This window comes from Microtus oregoni, unplaced genomic scaffold (assembly GCF_018167655.1).
Source record: "Microtus oregoni isolate MIOR12 unplaced genomic scaffold, Mior012 000017F_ref0000208, whole genome shotgun sequence".
NCBI lineage: Eukaryota > Metazoa > Chordata > Mammalia > Rodentia > Cricetidae > Microtus > Microtus oregoni.
The window spans coordinates 38,059,415-38,086,134 of record NW_024543076.1 but is presented as its reverse complement, the minus strand read 5'-3'; the positions used below and the strand labels follow the sequence as shown (position 1 = coordinate 38,086,134).

Genomic DNA, 26,720 nt, shown 5'->3' with positions numbered 1-26,720 from the left:
TATTTTATATCAACTGGAAATACAAATTCTATCATTCAGTGCCCACATGAACATCCCTGAGAGCAACACTCCACATACCAGGGTCATAGGAAGGCGGAGGAGGAGGAGGAAGTTTGCCACCCTCTTTAAGTGCCTGATCAAGGCCTTTTGCTGCTCTTATGGTGGCAATGAATTCCTCATGCTTTCTTCTCCAATTAGATGGCTTCTTTGGTGGTTCTGGCTAAAAATAAAATAAAAAAAAATCAAAAATATATTTTCTAATATACTGAAATAAAATTTCAGATAAAGCCATATTATTTTAAGTGATCTCTTAGCAAGAATTCATCAGTGATCTTTCCCAAATTAAAAATCTGCAATCACACTGTGCTGCTTTTAAACACAGTTCTTCTTCAGGCAGACAGCGTTACAGAGTCCTCTACAAACATAATAGTCGTATGTGTGATCCTGCCTTGACTTCTCCTTTCTCAGCCTCTCTAAAATAAAATTTCCTAAAATCAGGGGGTTTAAACTGACATTAGGGGTAGGTAGAAAACAGTCCCATGTGGATTTCACTAGATCTCCTTTTGAGAGAGACTGAAGATGCTCTCATCAGATCACTGAGTCATCTGTATTTATTCTTGAGTGGGTCATATTCCTAGGCAACCTCTTTCCTTGGCTTTTAGGCTTTTTGAAATAACTCTTCCTATGTATAGAAGAAATTACTTGTTTTCTCTCCAATTCCTGAGGAACTGTAGATGACTTGATATGCAGAATTATTACAATACTGTTAGTTAATTCACTACTTACTGTTGAAGGGGTTTTGTTACGGGAGGTCCTCCCACTCCTCCAGCCTATTGCTGCTGAGATACCAGCCCATTGGGGCGTGGTCTCTCTCCCTTTAAAAAAGCAGCCACTTCCCTCTCTGGCGACTAGACTCCCTTCCTGGTTGCGCAGAGGGCTGGAAGTTTTTTCCCCTTTAAATAAATACCACCCTATTAATCATAATTCCAAACTGGTGTGGTATTGTTTATGACTTATGCCTTCAGGGTTTTTTTTTTTGCTTTGTTTAATTTCATTTTTATTTTATTCATTGTATATTTTATTCATTCTGGCATATAAAGTGACATAAAGAGTTCAACTGTTTATTTAAAGATAATCATGCAGTAATTTCTGTATCCTTCAACTCCTTACTCCACACTACCCCAAAACTGGGATAAAACATTCACCACAAACTAAATACATGACTGTAGATACATACCTGATAATCTAACTATTCTTAATGTCTTTATTTTTAAAATCAAAAATGAATATGCATTCAATCAAAGTAAAAAAAAAGTTATTTAAAAATACAAATGCAAAAGTAAACAGTGAAAATTAAAGACCTGACTCGTAGGCCTAGCTCTGGTCATGCACATATGTACAGGACTACAGTAACAGTGTAGTTCTCACACACATCCAAGAGGAGACAGTACAGAAACCACAACTGCAGAGACTAGGTGACCGTGGTAGCCAACCCCAACAGATACTGCCATGAAGGAAACCACTGTTATCTGAGGCTCAAAATAAAAAAGGCGGGGGGGGGACAGAAAGATTCTAAGAGTCAGAAGACAGGACACCTGCTGCAAGATAGTGCCCACCAGTCACACCAAGAAATCTGCATCCATAGAAAACTAAACAATACGCTTGCCTGAAGACGACTAGCATTATGACAACACCAGCTGACATGTAAATGAAGAGCTACAGATAGTTTGTGGCTACTGGGAGAGGAATAATATATGTACTTCCAGGATGAGCATCTATATAGGTTGTCTAATCCCAAGATGTCAACCCTGGCCACATTCACATCTGAGCAATGCCAATAGACTCAGTAGGTTAGACATAAACATGGGTATGTGCATGCAGTGTGCATACAAAAATAAGATATGCATTTGGAGAGCAGTACATGGGAGGAATTAAAGGTGAGCAGTAGTACTTTATACATAGTGCCAATGTATGAAGTTTCCAAATTCACCTACAAATTAAAAATAGCATTTGATGCACTGTTCGTAGACAAAAAGATACCAAAAAGAAAAGTTTGTCAAGAAATCTCATAAGATAAAATAGAAAATAATTTTACAAAAAAAAGGAACAAGCAAAAAGTCACAAAACTTATATTTGTTTTTTAAAAGTAAAATATTATCTTAAAACTCCCACCAAAATTTCCCAGGCCCACATGCTATCTAACGTCTTTTAAAGCACAACAAAGCAATATTCCCCAAAATCATATGAGAGTATCAAAAACTTTGTTAAGTTAGAAAACCTACTTTCACTCATGGATAAATATGCAAAAATGTAAAATTAAAAGTTTACTTTCAGTTAAATGGTGACATTTATCTGCTCCACAGAATTAGGCATCTAATGGCAAGGTGTACTGGTCTTTTCTACTTGTTTTCCTCACAGACCGATCTTTCTACCAAGGCAAGCTAAAAGCCTTCCTCTTTGTTTGTTTGGTTGGTTTTGGATTTTCTTATTGTTTATATTGAGCTATATATTTTTCTCCGTTCCCCTCCTTCCTTCCTCCTTCCCTTCTGCCCTCTCCCATAAACTCCACCTTCCAATGTACTCAAATATCTTGTCTTTTTCTCCGTCCTATGTAGATTCATGTATGTCTCTTTTAGGGTCCTCTTTGTTGTCTATGCTCTCTGGGATTGTGAACTGTAGGCTGGTTTTTCTTTGCTTTATGTCTAAAAGCCACTTATGAGTGAGTACATGTGATAATTGTCTTTCTGGGCTTGGGTTACCTCACTCAATATGTTTTCTAGATCTATTTGTCTGCAAATTTTAAGATGTCATTATTTTTTTCCACTGTGTAGTACTTCACTGTGTAAATGTACCACATTTTCCTTATCCAATCTTCAGTCTAGGGACATTTAGTCTGTTTCCGGGTTTTACCTATTACAAATTAATGTTGCTGTGAACATATATGAGCACATGTCCTTGTGATATGATTGAGCATCCTCTAGCTATACCCAAAAGTCGTATTGTTGTTTCTTGAGGTAGGTTGTTTACAAATTACCTAATAAATTGCAATACTGATTTCCAAAGAGGCTATATGATTTTGCATTGTTACCAGCAATAGAGAAGGGTTCCCTTTACCCCACATCCTCTCCAGCATAAATTGTCATCAGTGTTTTTGATCTTGGCCCTTCTTACAGGTGTAAGATGGAAGCTCCCAAGTTCTTTTAATTTGCATTTCTCTGATGGCTAAGGATGTTGAGCAATTCCTTATATGTCTTTCAGTCATTTTAGATTCATCTGTTGAGAGTTCTGTTTAGGTCTGTACCCCATTATTTTTTATGGATTACTTATTATTTTGATGACCAATTTCTTGAGTTCTTTGTATATTTTGGAGATCAACCCCCCTGCCCAATGTGGGGTTGGCGAAGATCTTTTTCTATTCTGTAGACTGCTGCTATGTCTTATTGATTATGTCCTTTGTTTTACAGAAGATTCTCAGTTTCAGGAGGTCCCATTTATTGTTTCTCTCTTGTGCCAATGTGACTAACAGCCTTCTTATTATTCATCCCTGAATGTATTTGGTTTTTGAGGTTTGGTAACCACATCCACAAATACAGCTTCACAGGTCCATGAGAGCCTCTGAGAAAATTCCAAGTAAACAAGACAAGAGTCTTGTAGACCTTTGTTCCTCCAGAACATGGGCTGTTCTTGTAATGTTCTCATGCTCCTCCCAGGTTATTATAATAATAGCAGTGGGCTTTACTTTGGATTACCTATCATCTTACCCATTATTCTTTAGATGATGTTTGCAAGCACAAATTGCCTTCCTGACTATATTCAGTCTAAACTCCTGGACCTTATGCTTCCTTCTGTCTGTATATAATTTGAACTCAAGTGAACTTTGCTCACATGACCTGACCTTGCTTAACCCTCAAAATATAAACCATGTGAAGCCCTAAATAAACTTGAGACTTTAGCCTCATTTTTAGGCTCTGTTCTCTAGGTTCACACTGCCAACTAGAGCAGCAATGCTGGTGCAGCTACAAGGAAGAGATCTGGAAGAAGAAAAACAAAAGGCAACTGCTAGGCTACAGGGAAAGGCAATTCTCTTTGGGAAAGAACATACTACTTCTAAATAAGGCTCATGACTGCAGGTCCTTGCCTTTTACATGTCTATGGAAAATAGAAGACTATCGCTGAGACCTTCTCTCCCTTCCTGTTCAAGCAACCACTTTTAGAAAGAGACCCATCTTATAACTGGGCCTCTTACCTTCAGGAAGGGTCCTGAAAACATCTAGCACAGGGCCTGCTCAACTCTGTATTCCCCACCTCCCCAATTTCTCCTTTCTGGCTTTAGCAATACAAGTCTGCATACTTTATCTTCTGTCTAACGTGGTGTAGTTGTTAAAAAGTTATACATTCTTAAAGAACTCAGCTTAGAGAAACTACCTTTAAGATAAAAAGTCCCTCTCATGTATATGGTATCATATTCTTAGTCACAGAATCCCATAAACTTTCTACATATGCTTTTTGGGGTAATTTAGGCTGGACTGCAATTGCGGTAGGCCATTCCTATTCAGTCTATGCATGATGTCTTATTCTTAATTTTACCCAAACTAGAGTGCGTTCTATCATTTAGGTGTTTGTGATTTTGTAGGATTTCCTCGACAAATACAGTAAGAATATACTACAATGATAACATCTAATTGCTTTCAAACCTTAATATGTATGTGACTCACCCAAGAGTCTTGCAAGAGCAGATTTTAATTCAGTGTGTATGTGAGAGCCAAGACTGCTCAGATAGCATGCTCTCAGATAGCGCTGCTAACACACTATGGGTCATATTCACGGAGGAGCCAGGCAGCAAACTACTCAGTAAAGCTTTTACTTTGCTTTTATTCTTAAAGCAGTTCAATGACGCTTTTTAAAGAGCAGAGTACCATCTGAATATTACGATCTTGTGTAATCTCCAAGTAGTCCCTAAGACACTACCTCTATCAAAATTATACAACTGTACAGGGAAAGAGAAGCATACATAAGCCTAATAAGCATAGTGTGGCACATAACCAGATCAATGTCCAGGATTTGTGGACACAGAACTGCTCAGAGTGCAGGCTCCTCCTGGGACAGATGAGATGAAGCTGGGAAACGGTTGCTTGGCAAACCAAGCATAGATGAAAGCAAACTTTCTCTGCCCATTTTTCAATGTTCTGTCAGAAACTGTACCCTGGATAGGGAAGTGGCCTTACAGCTCAGTTCTTCACGCTCCACCAGATATAGATTAAGGAAGTGCCTTGCTTCTGTAAAATTTTTGCTTTGTTTCTATGTACTTCTTTTCATTTTTATTACTGTTATTTATTGAGATATTGTTTCTTACATCCTCTCTCATGATCATGTACGTGGGTAAAGGGGGATTTCCAGAGTTGAGATTAATGCTTCTTAGTCTGTATAAAAAGCCATACAAAATAAAGCTTGTTATGCAGTTGTTCATACTCTGAATCCTGTGACCTGATTTATACGAGACCTTTGACCCAGGGACCCCACCACACCAGACACTGATAGATTCTTAGTCTTTTCCCCAGCCTCTGTATCTATGAGATACGCTGTCTCAAATATATGGCTAATTCACCTATGGTAGCTAATCATGTAAACAGCACCTGTATGAAAAACTTCAAATATTGGTTTATGCTTCTATAGCAAGTCTCACATCTTCCCTGCAAATATTCAGAGACAGCAAAGCAAAGATAAATGTTTCATTAGCTTAGCTTCAAGTAACATTTTCTAAAGAATGTGCAACTGGACACAGCAGCTGGGAACTGACCATGGTTCCTCAGGGAGAGTACCAAGTACTCTTAACTGCTAAGTTATTTTTTTAATCATAATGTAACTTTAAGAAAATCACTTTATTAAGTTTGTTTTGTGTTATTCAAATCAACGCACAATAAAACGCATCACATAGTCAGTTTGAGGAAGTCACTCAAATACTTGTCCATTTTCAAACTAGCTCACAGTGAAGTTCTACACAACTAGAATGACCACCTGAAACCACAGTTTCCCATACAATTTTATCCATTATCAGTGACATTTTTATTCTCTCGTTAACTAAAATAAGATTTAGGTTTCTGATATTTATTCTGAATACATAGCACTGAATTTTGTTTATTCTACCTAGAATAACACTCATTATGATTTTTTCAAGAAGTATAATAAGATCTATACTGTTCCAAAGTTTATAGTTACCCTGGGTTTAAGAGGTTTGACTGTGGGAATATCAGTGCCTTCAGCTCTTTGCCTGCTTGAATCAAAAGTCTTCCTCTTTTTAGTGGCAGTTTTCTGGCAAATGGGTCCATGTTTTTTCTGTTAAAATAAAGATATGCGGCATAATATTTTATTTTCTACAGAAGAGAAGACCACCAAACTAAACATTCAGTTTATCTTACACACTATATTAAAAAACCAAGGGACAAAGTTATATCTTCCCTTAATTAAGCTTTAACACACACACACACACACACACACACACACACACACACACTTAACTTTAAGGAAATTATATAGAAATGCTACCCTAAAATTTTATCAGAAGTCATTTAATATTCTAGTTCTCACTGGGGCAAAGAATAAGCAATAATGAAACAATTCAAAACTACTTCAGTTTAAAATCTTTAGTAAATACAAAACACTGATATGAAAAACATCATGCAAGGGAAGAATGACTCAGTCTCGGGGTTACAAAAGTTACCCCATTGGTAGTTGGATTGCATATGGTAACATAAAAATGGATTAATACAACACTAACCCAAAATAACAAACCGAGTGGTCTAATTTGTGCCCTCTTTTCTCCTAGAACTCAAAACCTTCTCCTCCATCTAGAACCCAAGCTTGCTTTCTTCACAAAGACCTTCTTATGGTGTGTAATTGTCTACATCTAAGTTGTTTTGTTAATAAATGCTAACACATTTGTTCCTTTTAAGCACACAGAGTTAAAATTATCTTAACTAATCTCCAAATAACCAGTTCTCTAGAAACAAGAATTCTCCCTCCACTATAAACAGCTTGTTGACCAATGATAGTGTACTAAAAGCATCTTTGTTCCTTTTGTATTTGAGAATATGTTCATGAAACTGGCACTGTGAAGTCTGTCTGAAAAAAAAAAAAAAGAACTGACTTATTGAGTCCTGAAGCTATCCCACACCCACTGACTATTTGTATTTTTTAGCTTTATTTCGAAGAACATTGGACATTTATTTCAATGCTCTGAAATAAAAGGTTTGAAGATGTACTTTTATGTGTATGAGCATGTACTTGTAAGTATGTATATGTACTACAGCATGCATGGTTACCTACAGAGGCCAGAAGAGTTTGTAGGATCCCCGGGAATTAGAGCTATGGAGGGTTGTACGATATCATGGGTCCTGGAAACAGAACCTGGGTCCTCTTCAAGGGCAACAAGTGCTCTTAACTGCTTAATCATCTCTCCCTTCCCTAGAATAAACTTTTTAAATGTCTATTTTTTTTTTCTTTTTTCTCTCGTGACACAGGGTCTTACACTAAGGGTCAGGCTGGCCTCCAAAACTTGCACCTGTCTTCCTTTCTTGTACTTCCATGTGTTAGTATTATAGGTATTAACCAGTAATGAATGGCTCTATTTCTTAATAAAAATAGTGGCAGCAGGCAACTTTCTAGAATTCTCACATATGTCTGTCCTTGGAAAGTTTGCAGTATATGTCAAGGGTATGTGGTGCCTACTCAAAAATTTTATTATATAAAGTATAGTTGTTTTAAACTTTGACATCATTTAATTAAATACTTAAATAGGGAGGAATATTTTTTTTTGTTTTCTATAGAAGCTAAGCAGTATATTTGAAAATAGTTAAGAGAAAAAATTGCTGAAGATATATGATGGTATTTCTAAATGATTACAAAAAAGTCATCATTATTTAGAAGGAATTTGCAATCGGAAGATTTTCAAGCATTAATTCTTCACTTTCCTTAACAGAAATAGCCTGAAGTATGCACAGTGGAATGCGCCAGAACTTCAGTTAGCAGACTGATACTTAAAAAAATTAACATCAACTTACTAATAACTTCACATTTATATCTGAGATTTAAAAAGATACAAAGGCATAATTATTATTTTATATATACCTGGGTAACTTTATCAGAATTAATTAAACATGCTTCTATTCAATTTCTGTTTGATAAGAAGATGAAACTAAGACATTTTTAGCTGTACTTTTATACTGTAAAACAACAAAATCTTTGCTTTGGAGGATTTCAAACACAGAAAGAAAACAGAAAAAGTGACCCTATTTATTCATCATATTGCTCAGCAATTATATTTTAGCAAATAATCCTGTTCCTGCAAAAATTTTAAAGCAAATTCTTGAGATTATAACATTTTGTTAATACATTCTCATTTACATTTATGAGGTGCTATGCCTCTTAAATTTGTGTTTTGTGTGTTTCTATCTCGTAATATTCCTACTACTTCTACAAAGCTGGAATATTTAACATATGAAAGTAGAGTTCAGAAGTTCAGTCATTTACAGATGAAACTAATCTTTAAAGATTATCCTCTGTGAACTCCCCCATAACTTTCAGCCATAACAACTATTCTCAAGTATGAAACAATGCCAGATCTACCAGGTTCCAACACAAGCAGGTTAGAGTCCGCCTACTCACCAGGGCTAATGGAAAGAACGTCCTTCCACAAATCTTAGAGTCTGCCTACTCACCAGGGCTAATGGAAAGAACGTCCTTCCACAAATCTTAGAGTCCACCTACTCACCAGGGCTAATGGAAAGAACGTCCTTCCACAAATCTTGCAGGGCAACAATTCTCCAACCTGGACAACACTTCCATTTTCTAAAACACAAAATAATCCAATTAAAATGTTTTCACAATGAAAATTTCAAAACTTTAAGCTTTTAATGTTTCCTGTTAGATCTTATAGGTGAGTTGGGAGCTCTAAGGTAAAAGTTGCAATTCAAAATGAGCAAATTATCAATATAAATGGCTTGAGCCTTAGAGTTATCAGTGACATAAAAACAATAGTACACATAAAACAGTGACAATCCAAGGAAAACCAAATTGATATTGTTGGAAATATGTAGTTTTAATTATTTATACATTATGTAAATACAAAAAAATCAGAATCAGATCTATCTTAAGAGGTCTAAGGCATGAAAAGCTATTACTCATGATAGTTACCACCCTAAGTTTATATGGGTTTCTAGAATGAAAGGAATATTGTTTTATTATCAATAGAAAATTTAAGTATCCAAAGTGGAGATCATCTAGTTATTCTGTGATCAGGCTAGAAAAAAAATTAATAAATCAATCAATTAAAAAATGATCCTCTATTTATATAAGTTTGTACATCACATATCCTCTAAATTACTCATTTTATTTATTACACATATAATGCTTAACATTAAAGTCACTCATTAGACTTTTGCACTAAAGTATTCTAAACTCACAGGCACAATTAATTAAGTCAGAAATAGCTAGCTACAATCTGTATGCCATTAAAGAAGCCTACCATGATTCAACAAACTTTATAACTGAAATGATTCAAAAGAAAAACAAAACTATGTTCTTTGAGACACTATACAACTGATTTAATCAAACATTTTATATCAAAGTATTAAACTTATTCTCATACATATAATTTTCTAAAATTGAATTACAAACCTGTAAAATTACCCACCTATCATCTACTGAAATCAAACTGACTATGGAATTCTCTTTTTATATAAAAAGAAATTAGAAAAATATTTTCTGCTCAAAATATCAAACTCCTGAAAAAAATGCATAATTTGACTCCATAAAATATGCCCTTTGTTCACTAGGTGAGAGTCCACAGAAAAACAATACAGCAATCCCAGACAGACCAGGAAGAAGACACTCAAATGCTGCCACATAAGGAGGGTTGTTCTCCCACTCTCCTAGTACCCCACTGCACTATTTCACTGGTGAACAAGGACTATTTGAGACTCACATGCAGGTGAGCTGTCTGGATAGCAGTCCTTAAGCTGAACATTAGAAAAGCAAATCAAGATTCACCTGATGTTTTCCTCCTCTGATTCTGGCATAAGAATGGAGAAATCTCCCTGATGTGGACTATGAAAGCTGAAGTACCTTCCATACAGAACCTCATTAGGTTCATTAAGATAAGAAGGTCTTTAAGTCAAACAGAACATGCTTAATAATCTATTAAGTTTCCTAAGTTTACATAAACTCTTTTAAATAAAAATCAATTTAAAAATTAAACAGTATAAATAATAAAAAAATTTACACAGTTCACGTGCTTAAAAGAGTATTTCTTTAGATACCTACTGGTTGGGCCCATTACAAAGCAAAACCTAATGATAATTGATTTTTAATTAGTGGTAGGTGCTTAGCATGCCTAAAGCCATAGGTTTAATTTTACACACACACACACACACACACACACACACACACACACACACACATTTTCCCAGTTAACTATTCAGAAAAAAAAAAAAAGAATTCCATTCACTGATAAGCTCTGAATGGCAACCTGAGTACCTACTTGCTAGCAGATACATCCTGGAGCACACGGTGAGCAACGTAGCCATTGCTCTCTAAAGCCAGTACAACATACTTATTTACTTATCTAGTCAAGTCAGCAAGAATGAAATTGTCTCTCACGTTTTCACTAAAAACTTTAAAACTTAATATCTGTCATAGGTTTACCATGTGATAAAATCTAATTTTTGGAATTAATTCTCACAAGTCATCAAACATGTTCAAATGTCTTTAAAGCAAAAAAAAATAAATAAAATAAAATCAGTGCCACTAAATAAAGTGTGTGAGAGTGTATGAGTGTGTGTGTCTGTGTGTAGGTATCTTAGTTAGGGTTTTATTGTTGTGAAGAGACACTATGACCATGGCTACTCTTACAAATCCAACCATTTAACTGGTGCTGGGTTGCAGGTTCAGAAGTTTAGTCCATTACCATCACTGTGAAAACCATGGTGGCACACAGGCAGACATGGTGCTGAAGAGAAGAAAGAGCTGAGAGTTCTGCATCTGGGTCAGCAAGCAGAAGGAGAAGGCAGTGCCAATGGTCCTGGCTTGAGCTTCTGAAACCTCAAAGCCCACCCCAGTGACACATTCCCTTCAACAAGGCTATACCACCTAAAGTGCCTATCCTTATGAGTCTATGGTGGCCAATTTCATTCAAACAGGAGGCCACCGGGGGACAAAAAAAATAAATCATAGTCTTATCCAGTGCTGGACTTAGATGTTGTATTAACAACTGCCTGGCAATAGCTGCATGAAGGATATATAGAAACCAACTACTTTTTAACTGGTTTGAGGCCTCATCCACAGGATGGAATTTATGACTGGTACTGCAACTCTGGTCTAAAGTCCCTGGCTCTTAAGATATTTTGGAGATCAGACCTCTGTCTGATGTGGGGTTAGTAAAGATCTTTTCCCATTCTGTAGGCTGCTGTTTTTTTTCTTGTTGACCGTGTCCTTTGCTTTACAGAAGCTTTTCAGTTTCAGGAGGTCCCATTTATTAATTGTTTCTCTCTGTGTCTGTGCTGCTGGGGTTATATTTAGGAACTGGTCTCCTGTGCCAATGAGTTCAAGTGTACTTCCCACTTCTCTTCTATAATGTTCAGTGTGGCTGGCTTTATGTTGAGGTCTTTGATCCATTTGGACTTGAGTTTTGTGCATGGTTTAGAGATATGGATCTATTTTCATTCTTCTACATATATATACCTAGAAAACATTATTTTGAGTGAGGTAACCCAGACACAGAAAGACAATTATCACATGTACTCACTCATAGGTGGTTTTTAAACATAAAGCAAAGAAAACCAACCTACAAACCACAATCCCAGAGAATTTAGACAACAATAAAGACACTAAGAGAGACTTACATAGATCGAATCTATATGGGAAGTAGAAAGTAGAAAAAGACAAGATCTCCTGAGTAAATTGGGAGCACAGGGACCTTGGGGGAGGATTGAAGGAGGGAGGGGAGAGTCAGGGAGGGGAACAGAGAAAAATGTAGAGCTCAATAAAAATATCAATAAAAAAAAAAGTCCCTGGCTCAAGGGGCCATGGTTTTCAAGGGGCCATGAGCTCTAGGAGGAGCCTATAACTGTTGTTTACTAAACAGACATATTGTCAAACAGTGTTCTAAATATTTACATTTAGACCCATAGAATTAGTGCTGCCTAGCTGGGCTAGAGAAGCTTCTTCTGATGTGGGCAGCAGTTAATGTAGAGACTCAAAACCAAAGTGCTGAGGTTAAGTGACTGCTGAGGGCTCAGCCAGGACTCAGAAAACATCTCAGAGGAGGGCCCTCAAAGAATGTGACAAGGGAAATGCTTCTGTCTGGACAGGACAGGCCACTGCACTGAGAACTCCCTGAAGTCATGTTACAGGCATGAGACTGAGCCTGGACTCAATGGTTATAAAAATAGTAAGAAAAAATATGAGGACATGGGGATGTATTGGCAAGTGTCTCTCTGGGAAGTAGGAAAAATGAGTTGGGGTGGATATGATCATGATACATTGTGTGTGTGTGTGTGTGTGTGTGTGTGTGTGTGTATCAAAAATAAAAGAAAAATATTTTGTTTAAAATACTTTAGTATTATAAAACTCAGAAAACAAATCTTATCCCTGTAAAACTTACCTAATACAAACTTGATTCTCTTAAGAGTTCTAATATTCATTGGTTTCAAAACTTCTATAAGGTTTGAAATTATACTTTTATGTAACACTAGTATACAATATTGGTGAGGTGAAATAATATACAATTATCTAAAATAGTTATAAATACTCTAAGATGTATACAATTAATAGTAGAATACATTTTCAAAAGAAATTTTGGATAATAGAACAATTCCTGCATTCATTACTATATGTGAATGTGCTTACAGGTAGTCTTATACATTATAAAGAACCACAGCTCGTCTGAATTCAGCTTTTCACATGCAATATAACTCTTGAATTTGTTTTGCCACTTTCTTCCCAAGGTTTTATGCAGATGGCCCTTCTTTCAGACCTACCGTCTCCAAAATGTCCTAAAATTTCCCTGTTCAAATCATTTTAGACTTCCACATATACACTTACTATATTCTATACATAACCCTCCACCTCACTTGAATTATCTGACTTTGGATTAACAAATAGAACTTAAATGATTTAAATTTTCTTAAAACATTCAAGCTTTCTCTAGATTTCCAACTTTATCACAATATCTTATCTCGGAAGAATTTTTAATCCAGGATTTCTTTTACTGCAGTTTCATTGACCTAGTCAACTACAATCTAAGAAACTAACGTTTATCTTGATAGGCTCTCTCAGGCCATATTTTCATAGTTAATGTCAGAGTGCAATTATTCAATGTATTATCAGCTATTGCCAATCTCTTAGTATTTCTAGTATTAAAGCTAAATTTTTCCATTAAGTGCATACATGGAAAACCATGGCACCTATAGGCCGGCCAGCTGGTTCCAGGCATCCACCGGGGAGCTGAAGAAAAGGGATGCAGCACAGACACAGAGACACTGCTCTAAGTTCCTCCCGAGTTGTTTGCCCTTTCATAAATCGTTGTCAAATGCTTTGTTACGTGGGCAAATGCTTTGAAATGTTATCTTAAACAAAGTTAAATGAATTTTCTTATCAATTAAGAAAAAAAGACAGAGTGCTGTTATTTTCTACTAGTCATTTTATCAGAAATTCTTTTTCACTCAGGGAATACTTCAGATCGATTTCCTGGGTAGAATATTTTTAAATACTGACACAGTCTAGTTAGCCCCCCTCTACTCCCTACGTGATTAGACACACTTTCTAAGCCTATCCATATACTAAAACAGGCCTCTTACTTAATTCAACAAATACTAATTGATTTTTTGGCATTAGATAAGATGTTCTAAGACATATGGAGCTAAAGGCAAAAGAAAAATGAAATAAAAACAAAAACCCTGATCATATAGAGACCTTTATCTCTAAATAGTAGAAAATAAAATTTTCTCTAAATAGGAGAAAAGTTAAGTAGAAACAAATATTCAAAATGTCAAGGAATTAATCACATGAAGAAGAAGAAAAAATATGGGAAATAAGATAGTCAAGGCTATCTTGGGAAGCAGACAAGATCAGGGAATGCTAATAAGGGTGACTAAGAAATGGGAGGCAATGACTCTATCAATCTACCAACTGTCATTTTAATTGCCTTTTCTGCACTCTCACTGACTAGGCTTTTCCATAGCACGAGGCAGTATTCATAAATCTTTTGACATTTACTGTTCTTCCTCTTTAGGCTTCTGTATTTCTTCCCAGTCCTGAATTTCCAAGGTTTCTCCACCTAAGCAAGATTTGGCAGGTTAGTACTAGATTTCCTACCTACACCCAGATAATATAAGCTTCTTCAAGCTCACTTCTTTCTTCATAGTAATAGTTTCTTCTCCACATTCCTTTTTGTGTGTGAGTGTGGCAAGTTTTAATACTTCTCTAAGGACTCTGTCTACCCAATTTCCTGTTGTTCCTAACCTACTATTTTTTCTGTGTACATTTAATACCTAATATAGTCAACACGGTTTAATGTTTAATAGCTTTGTTTTATGTAGCTGAGATAACGGGGATTCTGATTTGAATAATATGCCCAAATTCTGGATCAGAGAGATGGCCAAATGGGTAAGAGTAGTTACTGCTCTTGCAAAGGACCTGGACTTCAGGTCCCAATTCCCATATGGTGACACAAATGTCCCAAGAGATCAGACACTTCCTTTTGACCTCCATCAGCACTAGGCATAGACACAGTGCACGTATATACATGTAAGCCAAACACCAATACATAAAAGTAAATTTTCAAAAAACATACATTTCCAAATCACAGAGAAGAAATTTAAAAAAAAAAAAAACACAAGAAAAATAAAACAAAAGTTTAAATAAAAGCTTCCTTAAACCCTGCAGGCCATCAAAATACCTGAATTCCGGGTGGTGGTGGCGCACACCTTTAATCCCAGCACTTAGGAGGCAGAAGCAGGCAGATCTCTGTGAGTTCGAGACCAGCCTGGTCTACAAGAGCAAATTCCAGGACAGGCTCCAAAACCACAGAGAAACCCTGTCTCGAAAAACAAAAAAAAACAAAAAAACAAAACAAACAAACAAACAAAAAAAAACCCAACTCAGCCTCAATCAAAAGCCACACAAAGATAAGGAGTATTCATTAAACCGGGATACAACATAGGCAAAAGGTGATTATGCACTGGTTTCCTGGCGGCCCAGACTCAAATAATTACATAGAAACTACATTAATTACAACAATGCTTGGTCAACGGCTTAGGCGTATTCCTACCTAGTATTTATATCTTAAATTATCCTATTTCTTTTAATCTATGTATCACCATGAGGCTGTGGCCTATCAGTAAGATTCCAGCATCTTTCTCCTTCAGCAGCTACATGGTGTCTGACTCCGCCTACTCTCTCTTTCTCTCTCTACCTCTTCCAGCCTGGCTATATTCTGTCCTGCCATAGGCTGAAGTAGACTCTTTATTAACCAATGGTAATAAAACATATGCACAAGATTCAGAGGGGAATTCCATATCATCTCCCCCTTTATGTCTAAATAAAAAAGGTTTTCACTTAAACAGAGTAAAATTACATATAACAAAACAGGTATCAAGCAATAATTACGGCTACGATATTTTTTGTGAGTCTAAAGTTTCACATAATTTATCTTTTATCATATCTAAGGAAAACTATAACTATTTAACCTTCAACTCCATCAAAGATCGCAGGATATAATATTACCTAAGTAAACAGGAAGTGCATTGTAAACAACTTCCAAAACCCCTAAATTGACAGAAACATCTTGCTAAGATACAATAAAAGAAAAGCATTAACAAAGCATAGTGGAAGATGTTCAGTAGGTGTTAGAGTAGCGAAGAGCAATGGGACTTATTACGTTTTAAAGGCAACACTAAGGTAATAAGTGCAGAAGTTCAGAGAAGGAATGGCCTGCTAATGTCTGCCATAACTGCTACAACGATGTCTGAGGATATTAGGGAGGCAATGACCATACTGCATTAAGAAGGCCAAACCTGAGATTTTATCACCTCCCTCTTATAGTTGATAAAGAGATTAGAATTCCCCAACTCTAAAATTACTTCTGTGCTCTGTAGATACACCCAGGGTACAGCTTTTACATGAAAAGGGATCAAAGGTTTTGCTCTAATTACTCAAGCCATGCAAAAGCTCTGCTATGGATTATACGAAATTATAACAACATTGGTTTCCAATACAGTGTGCAATTTGATAATTTAGTTTGTGACATTTCCGGAGACATAACAGTTCCAAAAAATCAAAAACAACATACATGGTATGATTTATATGTAAGCAGCTAAAATTTACTTTAAAAGAGTAAGAATGGCTTGGGAAGAATTTTTTCAGACCAGTAACTACTTTCAACTAAAAATGTAAGCAAATGTCAAAGATTATTTTTTGCTTAATAACAAAAATAGAGTGAGCAAACGTGAAGATTTTATAATAATACTGTCCTATAAGTTCCACTCTAGAGAAAAATATATCAAATAAGTGAAAGCATGGGTGAATAAATTAATGAGTCAAAAATTCAGAACTCTGCAAAAGGTAATGTAAAAGAAACTGACTTTTTTTGTTTTAAGGAAGGTGAGGGTGGGGGATTGGTTTGAAGCCAAAAAGAAAAGCCCAGTTTTCCACTCAACAGAACACTCTGAGCTTTTATTACGTTGAACTACTTGAAGTCACCAATATTCAGCTGCTCTGCCAAAAAACTATTTTCTCATATTTCATCCTAATTTATCATAATTAAACATATTTAATGACAGTATCTTATTTTTTTTAGAAAAAAAATCAAAGAGTTAAAGGGATGGTACTGTTTTACAAAAACCAGACTCATAAATCATGCTCATTCCATATTACACCCAGATCCGTATATTTTACACACACACACACTGGCTGAATATTATGATAGTTTTCAGTTATATTCCCAAATTTCTGACTTATATTGTGACAGCAACATGAGCACAGCTTAAAATGTAAAGATTCTTAGAATGGATAGAGCTCTGACAACTCTTATTCTTTGTATGCCCACGATGAAGAAGGGAAACACTGGGTGACTATTCCTATCCACTGTAAATGGTGATCAGTAAAAACCTGGGAAGTGATCTAAAGCACTCTTCATGCACTATGATAGCATAAAAACACTGGAACCCACGCCTCAACCCTGCTTTTTCAATAATTAAAATAAGCAGCCTGCAGGAGTCTCTCTAATTAAGAGATTAAGAAGGCATGCTGTCAGTACAATTTCTCATTCCGTGTAAAGTTGAACGGTAGGTACACCAAGACTTTCACAGGTAATAGTAAACTGTAGCTGCCCAGATATGGTCAACTAGAATTCTTAATAGCCTACAAGATGTTTGGTGAGGGTATCACTGTAAAATAAAACTATGAAATAAAATTCATAATTATATTATTGCATTTTCTTTCTGGTAAACTTAAAGCACTGAAAAAAAGTTATTACTACTTTTTCACTTCATAACTCACCCTGAAATATTTAACTACCCATAATACATAAAATGAAGGGTTCAGTGCCCCTGCTCATTCCAAGTACGTTAAGTGGTGTAATTTTTTTTAATAAGGAAAAGAAAAAAACCTGAAAGCCTGTTTATCGAACGGTTTACTGTCTTATTTAAATCTTAAAGCTGTTGTTACCAATGTTAGGGTTTTTGTTGTTGATGATTCTGGTTTTCCCTCCCTTTGTTTTTCAAGGAACGTTGTCCTTACATGGGATTTGAATGAACGAAAAGGGAGAAAAAGTGAAAGAAGTGGGAACAAAGCAAAATCTGAAGCCATGGTTACAGCAGCGCCAGGAAAAAGCGAAGATAGGAACCAACGCTGGCTCTTCCCTAGTCAGTCCTCGTGAATAAACCATCAAGCTGGAGCTATTGTTCCTGGAGTAGAGCTGGCCAGGGACACTTCCTTGGAGATACTTTGGCATCTGTCCAACCCAGATGAGGTAGGAATGGAAGGAAGGCTACCAGGGAGTGCCCAAGGTGTGTGCCCCGGGCTTGCGGGAGGCGGGGCGAGTCCTGAGGGGCCAGCAAGGGATGTTGCGGACCTCAACCGAGAATACAGTTTGCAAAGAAAATAAAACCTGACCAGAGACGCTCACGACCCAAAGGAAACTCCTGGATCAAAAAGGACCAGAAAATTGTGGGAAGGCCTTGCAGGAGAGAGGACGAGGTGCTCCGAGCCCGCGAGAAAGCCCAGGACCGTGCGCGGCTGGCAGCCCGCGGTCACGCTCCGGTGCGGGGCCGACCAGCTCCGGGCCTGGCGGGGACCTAGCCGCGGGCCGGCCGGCCGCACTTGCCCCGGGAGCCCCTGCCCCAGCCCCGGCCTCTCGAGCCCCGCAGCCACACACCCGAGTCTCACCTTCCAGCTGGTCCATGGCGAACTGCTTGAGGCTCCTCCGGCAGCGCCCGCCGCCGCCCAGCTCCGGCTGTAGCAACCCAGCCGCACCTCCCACACGCTAACATCCGGCTCTCTCATTGGTCCGCGTTGGCTGGGGCGGGGCTACGGAGGGCGGGGCCGCGCCTCCTGCGGTCTCCAGGGTGAAGGCTCCCTACGCCAGGGATTTTTCCAGCACCCCTCCCAGGGAGGTGCAGCCACTTCGGAAGGCTTCCTGAGATCCTTTGTTCCACTCCAGCGGCTTTTAGCCTCCCACCTTGTTTTCCTGAGCACCTCAGGAGCTCCTCATCTCGAGTCAGTATAAGAATGTCTTTTGCGGGTCCCTAGAAGTGGAGTGGCTGTTGTGGCAATGTGAAGGCGCCTTAGGTCCCACATCCTGCGGGGGTCGCCTTTTTAGTCAAACGTCCTGCAGACATGCTCTGCAGACACAAGTCTCTCCCCGTTTTTTCCAGACATAGAACAATGTTTCCTACATGGATTATATTTTCTGTCTGAGACTGTGGAACTGAGATTGCGCTAAACGTTTGGAAACAATTTCCTCAGCCTAAAAAGTTGAGCTCAAAATTAGAAGTGAAACTTTTGCACTTAGGCAATCTTCCCCTGCCCCGGCACTATGATTGCACTCTGTCTGCTCTCCTTAGAACCAACAGAGTTCCACTTCTGATCAAAACTACGCTTTCCTGAGGACTTGAAACTGGGAAGTCAGCCTACCAGAAAGGCACACAGAGGCCTGTTTCTGTTAGAATCAAAACGTGGGAGTGAAGAAGCCTCAAAAGGAACTCCAATCATTTTAATGGTTTTGCTGCACAGTATAGCAGCTTAAAGCTCTTTAAAATTTGACTTAGCATCTAGGTTGTTTCCACACTGAGACAATGGGGATGTTCTATCAGAAACTCACCAAGGCCAGCTGGCCTGGGTCTGAAAAAGCATGGGATAAATCCGGACTCGCTGAACTTAGCGGACAATGAGGACTACGGAGAACTCAAGAACAATGGCAGTGGGTTTTTGATCCACTAGGCTTTGTGGGAGCCTAGGCAGTTTGGATGCTCACCTTACTAGACCTGGATGGAGGTGGGTGGTCCTTGGACTTCCCACTGGGCAGGGAACCCTAATAGCTCTATGGGCTGACAAGGGAGGGGAACTTGATTGGGGGAGGGGGCGGGAAATGGGAGGAGGTGGCAGGGAAGAGACAGAAAGCTTTAATAAAGAAATAAACGAAAAAAAAATTTGACTTAGCAGTAATAAGCCCTATTGTTAGCTGATTCCAAGGTATGTATTGTTAAGTTACCAGTATTATTTTATCCATTACAAATTTATTATCTTATTGATCTGTCTAATTCAAAAGTTATTTTATCCTAATTCTGTATGCATTCAACAAACCAAGAATTCTCAAGTTTTGTTTAAAGAACTGAACCCCAAGGAGTCTTTGAGAAGATGCTGTAGGTGCACCTGAATGTGGTAGAGTCGTCTCTTGCATAGTATTGTGAAGGAAACCGCCCATATGGGAATTGTCTCCTGAGTCACAGGAAACTCAGCTAGCCTGTACTGGCTATAGAGTGGCTTTTTCCCTCTAAAACAAAAACGGGGTTGGGATAGCTTTAACAAGAATGCCAAAGGGGGAAACTATGCATAAAGAAAATGTAAAATAAAGAAGTCATTTACTTTACAAATTGCAAGTTTAGTTAAGACCGATATTTAGGTGATGGATAAAAACCTTACTGGCCACAAAATCTATAGTAACATCAGTAACAATAATGAAAATAGCAACAACAACAAAAGAAGTGCATGCATTATGAGGCAGACCAGTCGACTTTGATAAAAAGCACTTAGTGTGCAAACCTGGTCATGGAGAGTCTGCTCTCCGGAACCCACAGTAGAAAGAGAGAATCAACTCCTAGATTGTCTGCGGAACTCCACACTTGAACCCATGGCACATGCACACCTGCATTTACACACATCATCATACACCATATTAATAATAAAAAGAAAAAGCATATCATGTGAAATATGTTTTATGCCTCATATGTCATATCCTATATTCAATCTGCAAAAGAGTTTCTACAGAGTAGATCCTTCAATCTCCAGTTTTCAAAATTAAAGTCTTCATCTAGGTGTCTCAGCGATTAACGTCTTCTCAGTAGTTGTGTCAGAATGAATGATAGAGCATGGATTTACACTCTGCTGTGTGTAACACTGAAGAATAACACTGAAGTCTACCATGACATCCTTATGTTTCTCTCTCTCTCTCCTGCCTTATCTCCTTCCTGCAACAAATAGGAACTCAAGCATTCAGACATATTGCTTAATATGAATTTGGGTAGACATTTCTATAGTGGATCTTAACTCTAAAACCATGCTTGCTAGTCTTCTCCGAGGTTCTGGAATCCCAGAACTTTTATGTTACAACCATCTTGCCTTCCTGAGCTAGGCCCTGGTATCAGCTCCAACATGAAGAAAACCCATTCCTCTTTGATTGTCTATATTCCTATGCCTGCCCACTAAAAGCCTGTATTTGTGAGTATGTTTCTTCTTGGCACATATCTCTGATGTAACATCTGTATAGTCCATTGCTTTTTCCTCGTGCATGCATTTAGAAACATTTATTGATTACTCTTAGGCTCCCGGGCCACTTTACTACTAGTCAGACACAAAAGCGAATGCTTCGGTTTTTCTCTTATGTCCGAAGCTGCTGCTAGTGTGCATTTTAACTACTGTTGTAATAGGAGCGGCAGGCTACGTTCCGGCACCCAGCCGCCCGCACAGCTAGCTTTACCTGAAATAATTACACAGAAACTGTATTCTTTTAAACACCGCTTGGCCCATTATATCTAGCCTTTTCTCAGCTAACTCTCGCACCTGGACTAGCCCATTTCTTATAATCTGTGTAGCCCAAGAGCTGGCTTACCAGGAATCATCTTAACCTGCATCTGTCTGGAGTGGGAGAATCATGGCGACTCCTTACTCAGCTTCTTTCTCCCAGCATTCTGTTCTGTTTACTCCTCCCACCTATGTTTTAACCTATGAGGGCCAAGCAGTTTCTTTATTGCTTAACCAATGAAATCAACAGATTGATATATGACACTCCCACATCACTTCCCCTTTTTCTGTTTAAACAAAAAAAGGAAGGCTTTAACTTTAACATAGCAAAATTACATATAACAAAAGTTATCAAGCAAGAATTACAGTTACAAGCCGGGCGATGGTGGCGCACGCCTTTAATCCCAGCACTCGGGAGGCAGAGGTAGGCGGATCTCTGTGAGTTCGAGACCAGCCTGGTCTACAGAGCTAGTTCCAGGACAGGCTCCAAAGCCACAGAGAAACCCTGTCTCGAAAAACCAAAAAAAAAAAAAAAAAAAAAAAAGAATTAAAGTTACAATATTTATATCTATTTTATCAATTATCATAACAATGGAAAACTATACCTACCTATCCATTCTTCAACTCCATCAAAGACTCCAGAAGGATATAATATTACCTAAGCAAACAGGAAATCCAAAGCTCTAGAAATGACAGAGACATCTCACTGCCTGGACAGTCACCCAAAGTTCTTCTGTACCATTGGGGCATCCATCTTCAGCCTTCAGTCCTATAGTATCCAGCAGACATTTCCATGAAGCAGGAAATTTCAAAGACAGTTCAGTCACTATCTGCTGTGTCCTGCAGAATGTCTCGCAGACTCTTTCATGAGTCAGGAACTCTGAAAGACCGTCTCACCTTTAGGCAAGTTCAGCAGTCCTCTCTCTGTGGGTTCTCTGTGTCCATTTTATGCAACAGTCCAGGCAAGAGCAGTTTCTTGCCCAAATGGCTATCAAACTCCATAAGGACCCTCTCCGATGCCCATCTTCCTCTCGAAGTAGATTGGTGCCGCCAGGAGCAGATATGTCTCATTGTCATGAAAAGTCCTAAGTTATTAAAATATTTTAAATGCCATATTCTGTAGCCTTTAAGAGATATGAAGAATGCCTATCTGAAATATATCTCTATATATCTAGAAAATCTAAGTAACATGACTACAAACTTGACTATTATTTATGATTATCCATCAACAACCTGTATTTCCTAATTATACATTACATTTTAAAAATGAACTACACAATCACAACACCTTATTCGAGATCAGAAATACATATACATATAACAAAATTGACCTTAAAATCCACACCAATGCAAATTATTTATACCTATATCATTTCCCCCTTTAAATGTAGAAGAACATAAAGTGACGTTAGTAAGTAGTTGACAATGAGATTTTTCTCATTTTCTTACCATACAAAAGGGAAAACTAAGTTAGAAAACTGTTTGTCTAGACTGGTCCAGACCCCCAACGTCAGAAGTAGATGAAATAGATATTCCACCTCTAATTTGTCCACTTTGTATTCTGTTCTCTTTGGTCACCATTCACTGGAGCTCTTCCACTGCCCTTCTTCAGCTTCCATGGGACTAAATCAGCTACACAAAGCTTTGTGTTTGGAAGCTCCAGGTTTCTCTTGGATCTCACACAAAGTTCAAGTTCATTTTCAAAATCCAGCCTTTGGTTCTCATTCAGATCACTTGCATAGGACAGATGAGTGAGATTCTAAACACAGCTCAATTTAATCAACTTTGCTATGGAAAGAATCTCTTCCATCCATGGCAACATGGTGAATGACCTGCATTTGGTATATATATGACAATCACAAGCAAGTGATACATTTTAGTGCAAATCAAAAAACACTTGGTACTTTTAAGTGAGGGGAAGGAACTGTTGTAGACTGAAGATGCAAATTTTGAACTAGGTAAGTTTTCTTTTTTTCTGTTTAAATTGAAGTAAAAGGGAAAATCCATTAAATGTTCAGGGAAAAAGTAGGAATGATTAATATTTCTTTGGACAATCAGGAATAAAATGTATGTTGTAAGAGTTGGAGATTTATTGAGGGAAAGGGTGTCCAAGGCAAGAAAACACCAAAGATGAAAGAAGTTTTTATAAAGAGCAATCTAAAGCCAACTTCCTTTCTTTCTGCTGATATGCTCTACACCATCTTCAGTAGGCTAGAGATCCATGCCTTTCTTTAGCAGTTAGGACGGGGTCGTCCATTTTCATCTATTCTCCTAATTTATTTCTACACACAAAACCTCCTGTTAGGATCCCACCTATCCATCTCTTGCCATCAGAAACTTCAAATAGATTTTAAATTTGGTACTGCAAATCTATTAGGTGTTCATTGAGATCTCCCTATGTGCACATTAGTAGTCTTGGCATGGCAGGAAGTTTCAAATATGTGTCTCTGATCTTTAGGAAGTTCATACCAAGTAGAGGGAGTCCTGAATAAGAAATGATGCAGCGCCAAGTCTTAGGTGAAGCTAGACTCTCATAAAGCTAAGAAATGCGGTAGAGCCAGCCACCAAAGCCACAGCTTTAATTTTATCCATATTACTTAACAGATTAAAAACTCTCCTTGTCATAAAATGACTACAGATATGCAATAAAGAGAGATCCAGATAGGAAAAAAAACTATAAACAGTTTACAGTGTGTTTAAAAATATGTGTAAGCTTGAGAAAGAAAAGGAAGATGATAGAAAGAGTCCTTTGAAAAAGAAATATAATCAGGTGTGGTTGCACACTTCTTTAATCTCAGCATTTAGGAGGCAGAAGCAGGTGGATCTCTGTGAGTTAGAGGCCAGCCTAGTCTACAGAGTGAGTTCCAACATAGCCAAAGATATACAGAGAAACCCTGTCTCAAAAAAATTAAAAATATTCTCAAACGACGACTTCGAACAAGAACAGCCAAATAAATCGCTTTGGGAGACTGTTTCAATGTCAATTTTATATTCACAATCATTGTAAATTTTTAAGTTTTAAAAGTTAATTGTATATATTATGTGTTAAATGCCTCTGTATAGATTGGTGTTTTATATGATTTTAATACAATAAATATATCAACTGTATACTTTAAAAAAAATTAAAAATAAAAGAAATAGAATTTTTAAAAAGCCAAATAAAGATGGAAAATATACAGAAAGTCTGGATACTGTATGTTACTGTGGTGTCTCTGAATTGTTTGACTGCTGAGGAAGGAACAACAGTTGCTAAAATACATTTGATTATAAGTGTCACTGGATTAATTAATTCAACCTATATATTTTGAAAATGCCTTAACTCCAAAATTTAAGCCAAAAAAATATGTTACTTTGGAGAAGAGGTATTGCTTTAGTTTCCACAGGAAATGAGAGGCTATGGATTCATTCTGGTTTGTTCAATTAAGACCTCCTAACAAATCTCCAATAGGAGCAGAGGGCCCAGATGATCCAATGTCTCACCAACGTCTCAGACTTGCCTCTGTTGGAGTTTCCTCTGAGTTCTACATCCAGGAACAAGCTCAAGACTGCTGCCTGAGATGATCTAGGCTCACAGAATACTCCAACCATGCCTTGACCATATCCTAAATTTTCATTAGATACCCATAAGATTATCAGCACCCTGATCAGCAGAAAGTAGCCTAGAAAACTATGCCCACATTCCCAAAAACTGTATTATGGATTTTTGTTTTTGTTTAGAGTCTTTGTTACAAGTTGTTTTGGATAATGGTCAGGAAAAAATTAAACAAAGGAGGTTAGAATCAGAGTTCTTATTTTGAAAAGAAAAAGAAAAAAAGAGGGAAGTGCTGTGGGACAATGGTCTTATACTCTGTAAAGATTTGTCACTTGTATTGTTTTAATAAAACACCGATTGGCTAGTAACCAGGCAGGAAGTATAGACAGGGCAATCAGACTAGGAGAATTTTGGGAAGAGGAAAGGCTCAGTCTGAAGTAGCCACCCAGATGCAGAGGAAGCAAGATGAGAATGCCTCACTGAGTAAGGTACCAGGCCACATGGCAAACATAGACAAGAAATATGGGTTAATTTAAGTTGTCAAACTAGTCAATAAAAAGCCAGAGCTAATAGTCCAAACAGTTTATAATTGTTATAAGCCTCTGTGTATTTCTTTGTGATCAAATGGCTATGTGACTAGGTGGGACATAAACTTCTGTCTGCGTGGCAAAGAGTTTCAGATATGTGTATCTGATCTCTAGGAAGTTCATACCAAGTAGAGGGAGTCCTGCATAAGACATGATGCAGAGCTAAGTCTTAGGTGTCATGAAACAACTTCTAAAAGCAATTTGTTTTAGATGTTTTTATGAATGGAAATATTTGGAAGATTTAAAAGAGGCAGAAGTTAAATTGTACTTTGAAAAGTATCATTGGAGAGATAGGGAGCATTAACAATACAATGATATAAGCCTTGTTAAAAAAAAAAAACAATGTCAGCCTGGCATATTCTGAGAAATAAAGTAAAGAAACAAAGATTTATGTTCATGTTTATTATTGTGTAGTATTTTTCCTGTAGTTTAGGTAATAGAATTTATATGTTTTAATGTCAGATACAAGGAATTGAATTGATTCTACATTCTAATATATCTTTCTAAAACTTTTATAATTTTGTCATTCATTCTCTTTTTAACTCAGTGTAAAGCCCTACCCCACTATGGACACAATTATACTGCTTTAATGCTCTAAAGCAGTGGTTCTCAACCAGTGGCTTGTGACCCCCCCCCCCATACCATCAGAAAACATAAATATTTACATTTCAGTTCATAACAGTAGCAAAATTACAGTTGTGAAGTAGCAATGGAAATAATTTTATGTCTGAGGATCACCACTACTCTCAAGTCATAGAAACCTGTGGGTATGAGTGATCTCTTCAATCAAAAATGGTGCTGTTTCACGTGTTTAAGATTTTGATGTATGTGACATTTACTATAGATTCCTGTTCACTTATAATTTTTTATTTTTAAATTTCCTTTTGAGACAGTGTCTTGTTGAAGCCCTGTCTAGCCTGCAATTACGATGGCTGATGCTATCCTTGAGCATCCAGTTCTCTTGACGTGGTCTTCTGTGTGCTAGGATTGAAAGTATTCATCATGACTCCTAGGTTTGATTTTCATTTTTGAATTAGAAATTTTAACGGATGTCCAGAGATTCACAAGTATGAAATACTGCTCCTTCTGAGTTGTGGACAGTAAGTTACTTATGCGTGTATCACACTTTTCCTTCCCATCCCAGCAGTAAAGAAGAGTCATTTGCCTCTAACTTGCTACTACAATGAATATCTTTGTGTGTGTCCCCTTATGAACCTGGACTCGAGTTCCTCTTGGATGCATTGCTGGGATAGATTACTAGCTCATATTTGTTTCCACTCGTATGGCCAGATTGTTCTCTACAGTGCTGC

The 26,720-nt window shown here is 37.6% G+C and overlaps 1 protein-coding gene across 1 annotated transcript in view; it reads right to left on the bottom strand.

Annotated features, from left to right (window-relative positions):
* The window catches only part of Zc2hc1a (zinc finger C2HC-type containing 1A), a 42,826-nt gene extending 24,279 nt beyond the window's left edge, over positions 1-18,547 (bottom strand). The window contains exons 1-4 of the mRNA XM_041667811.1: positions 18,439-18,547; positions 8,768-8,844; positions 6,217-6,333; positions 79-220 (exon numbers count right to left, since the gene is read on the bottom strand). Coding sequence (XP_041523745.1) covers positions 79-220; positions 6,217-6,333; positions 8,768-8,844; positions 18,439-18,454 — 352 coding nt within the window. The 5' untranslated portion in view covers positions 18,455-18,547. The remainder of the gene's footprint in view (positions 1-78; positions 221-6,216; positions 6,334-8,767; positions 8,845-18,438) is intronic.
* Positions 18,548-26,720: the final 8,173 nt, after the last annotated feature.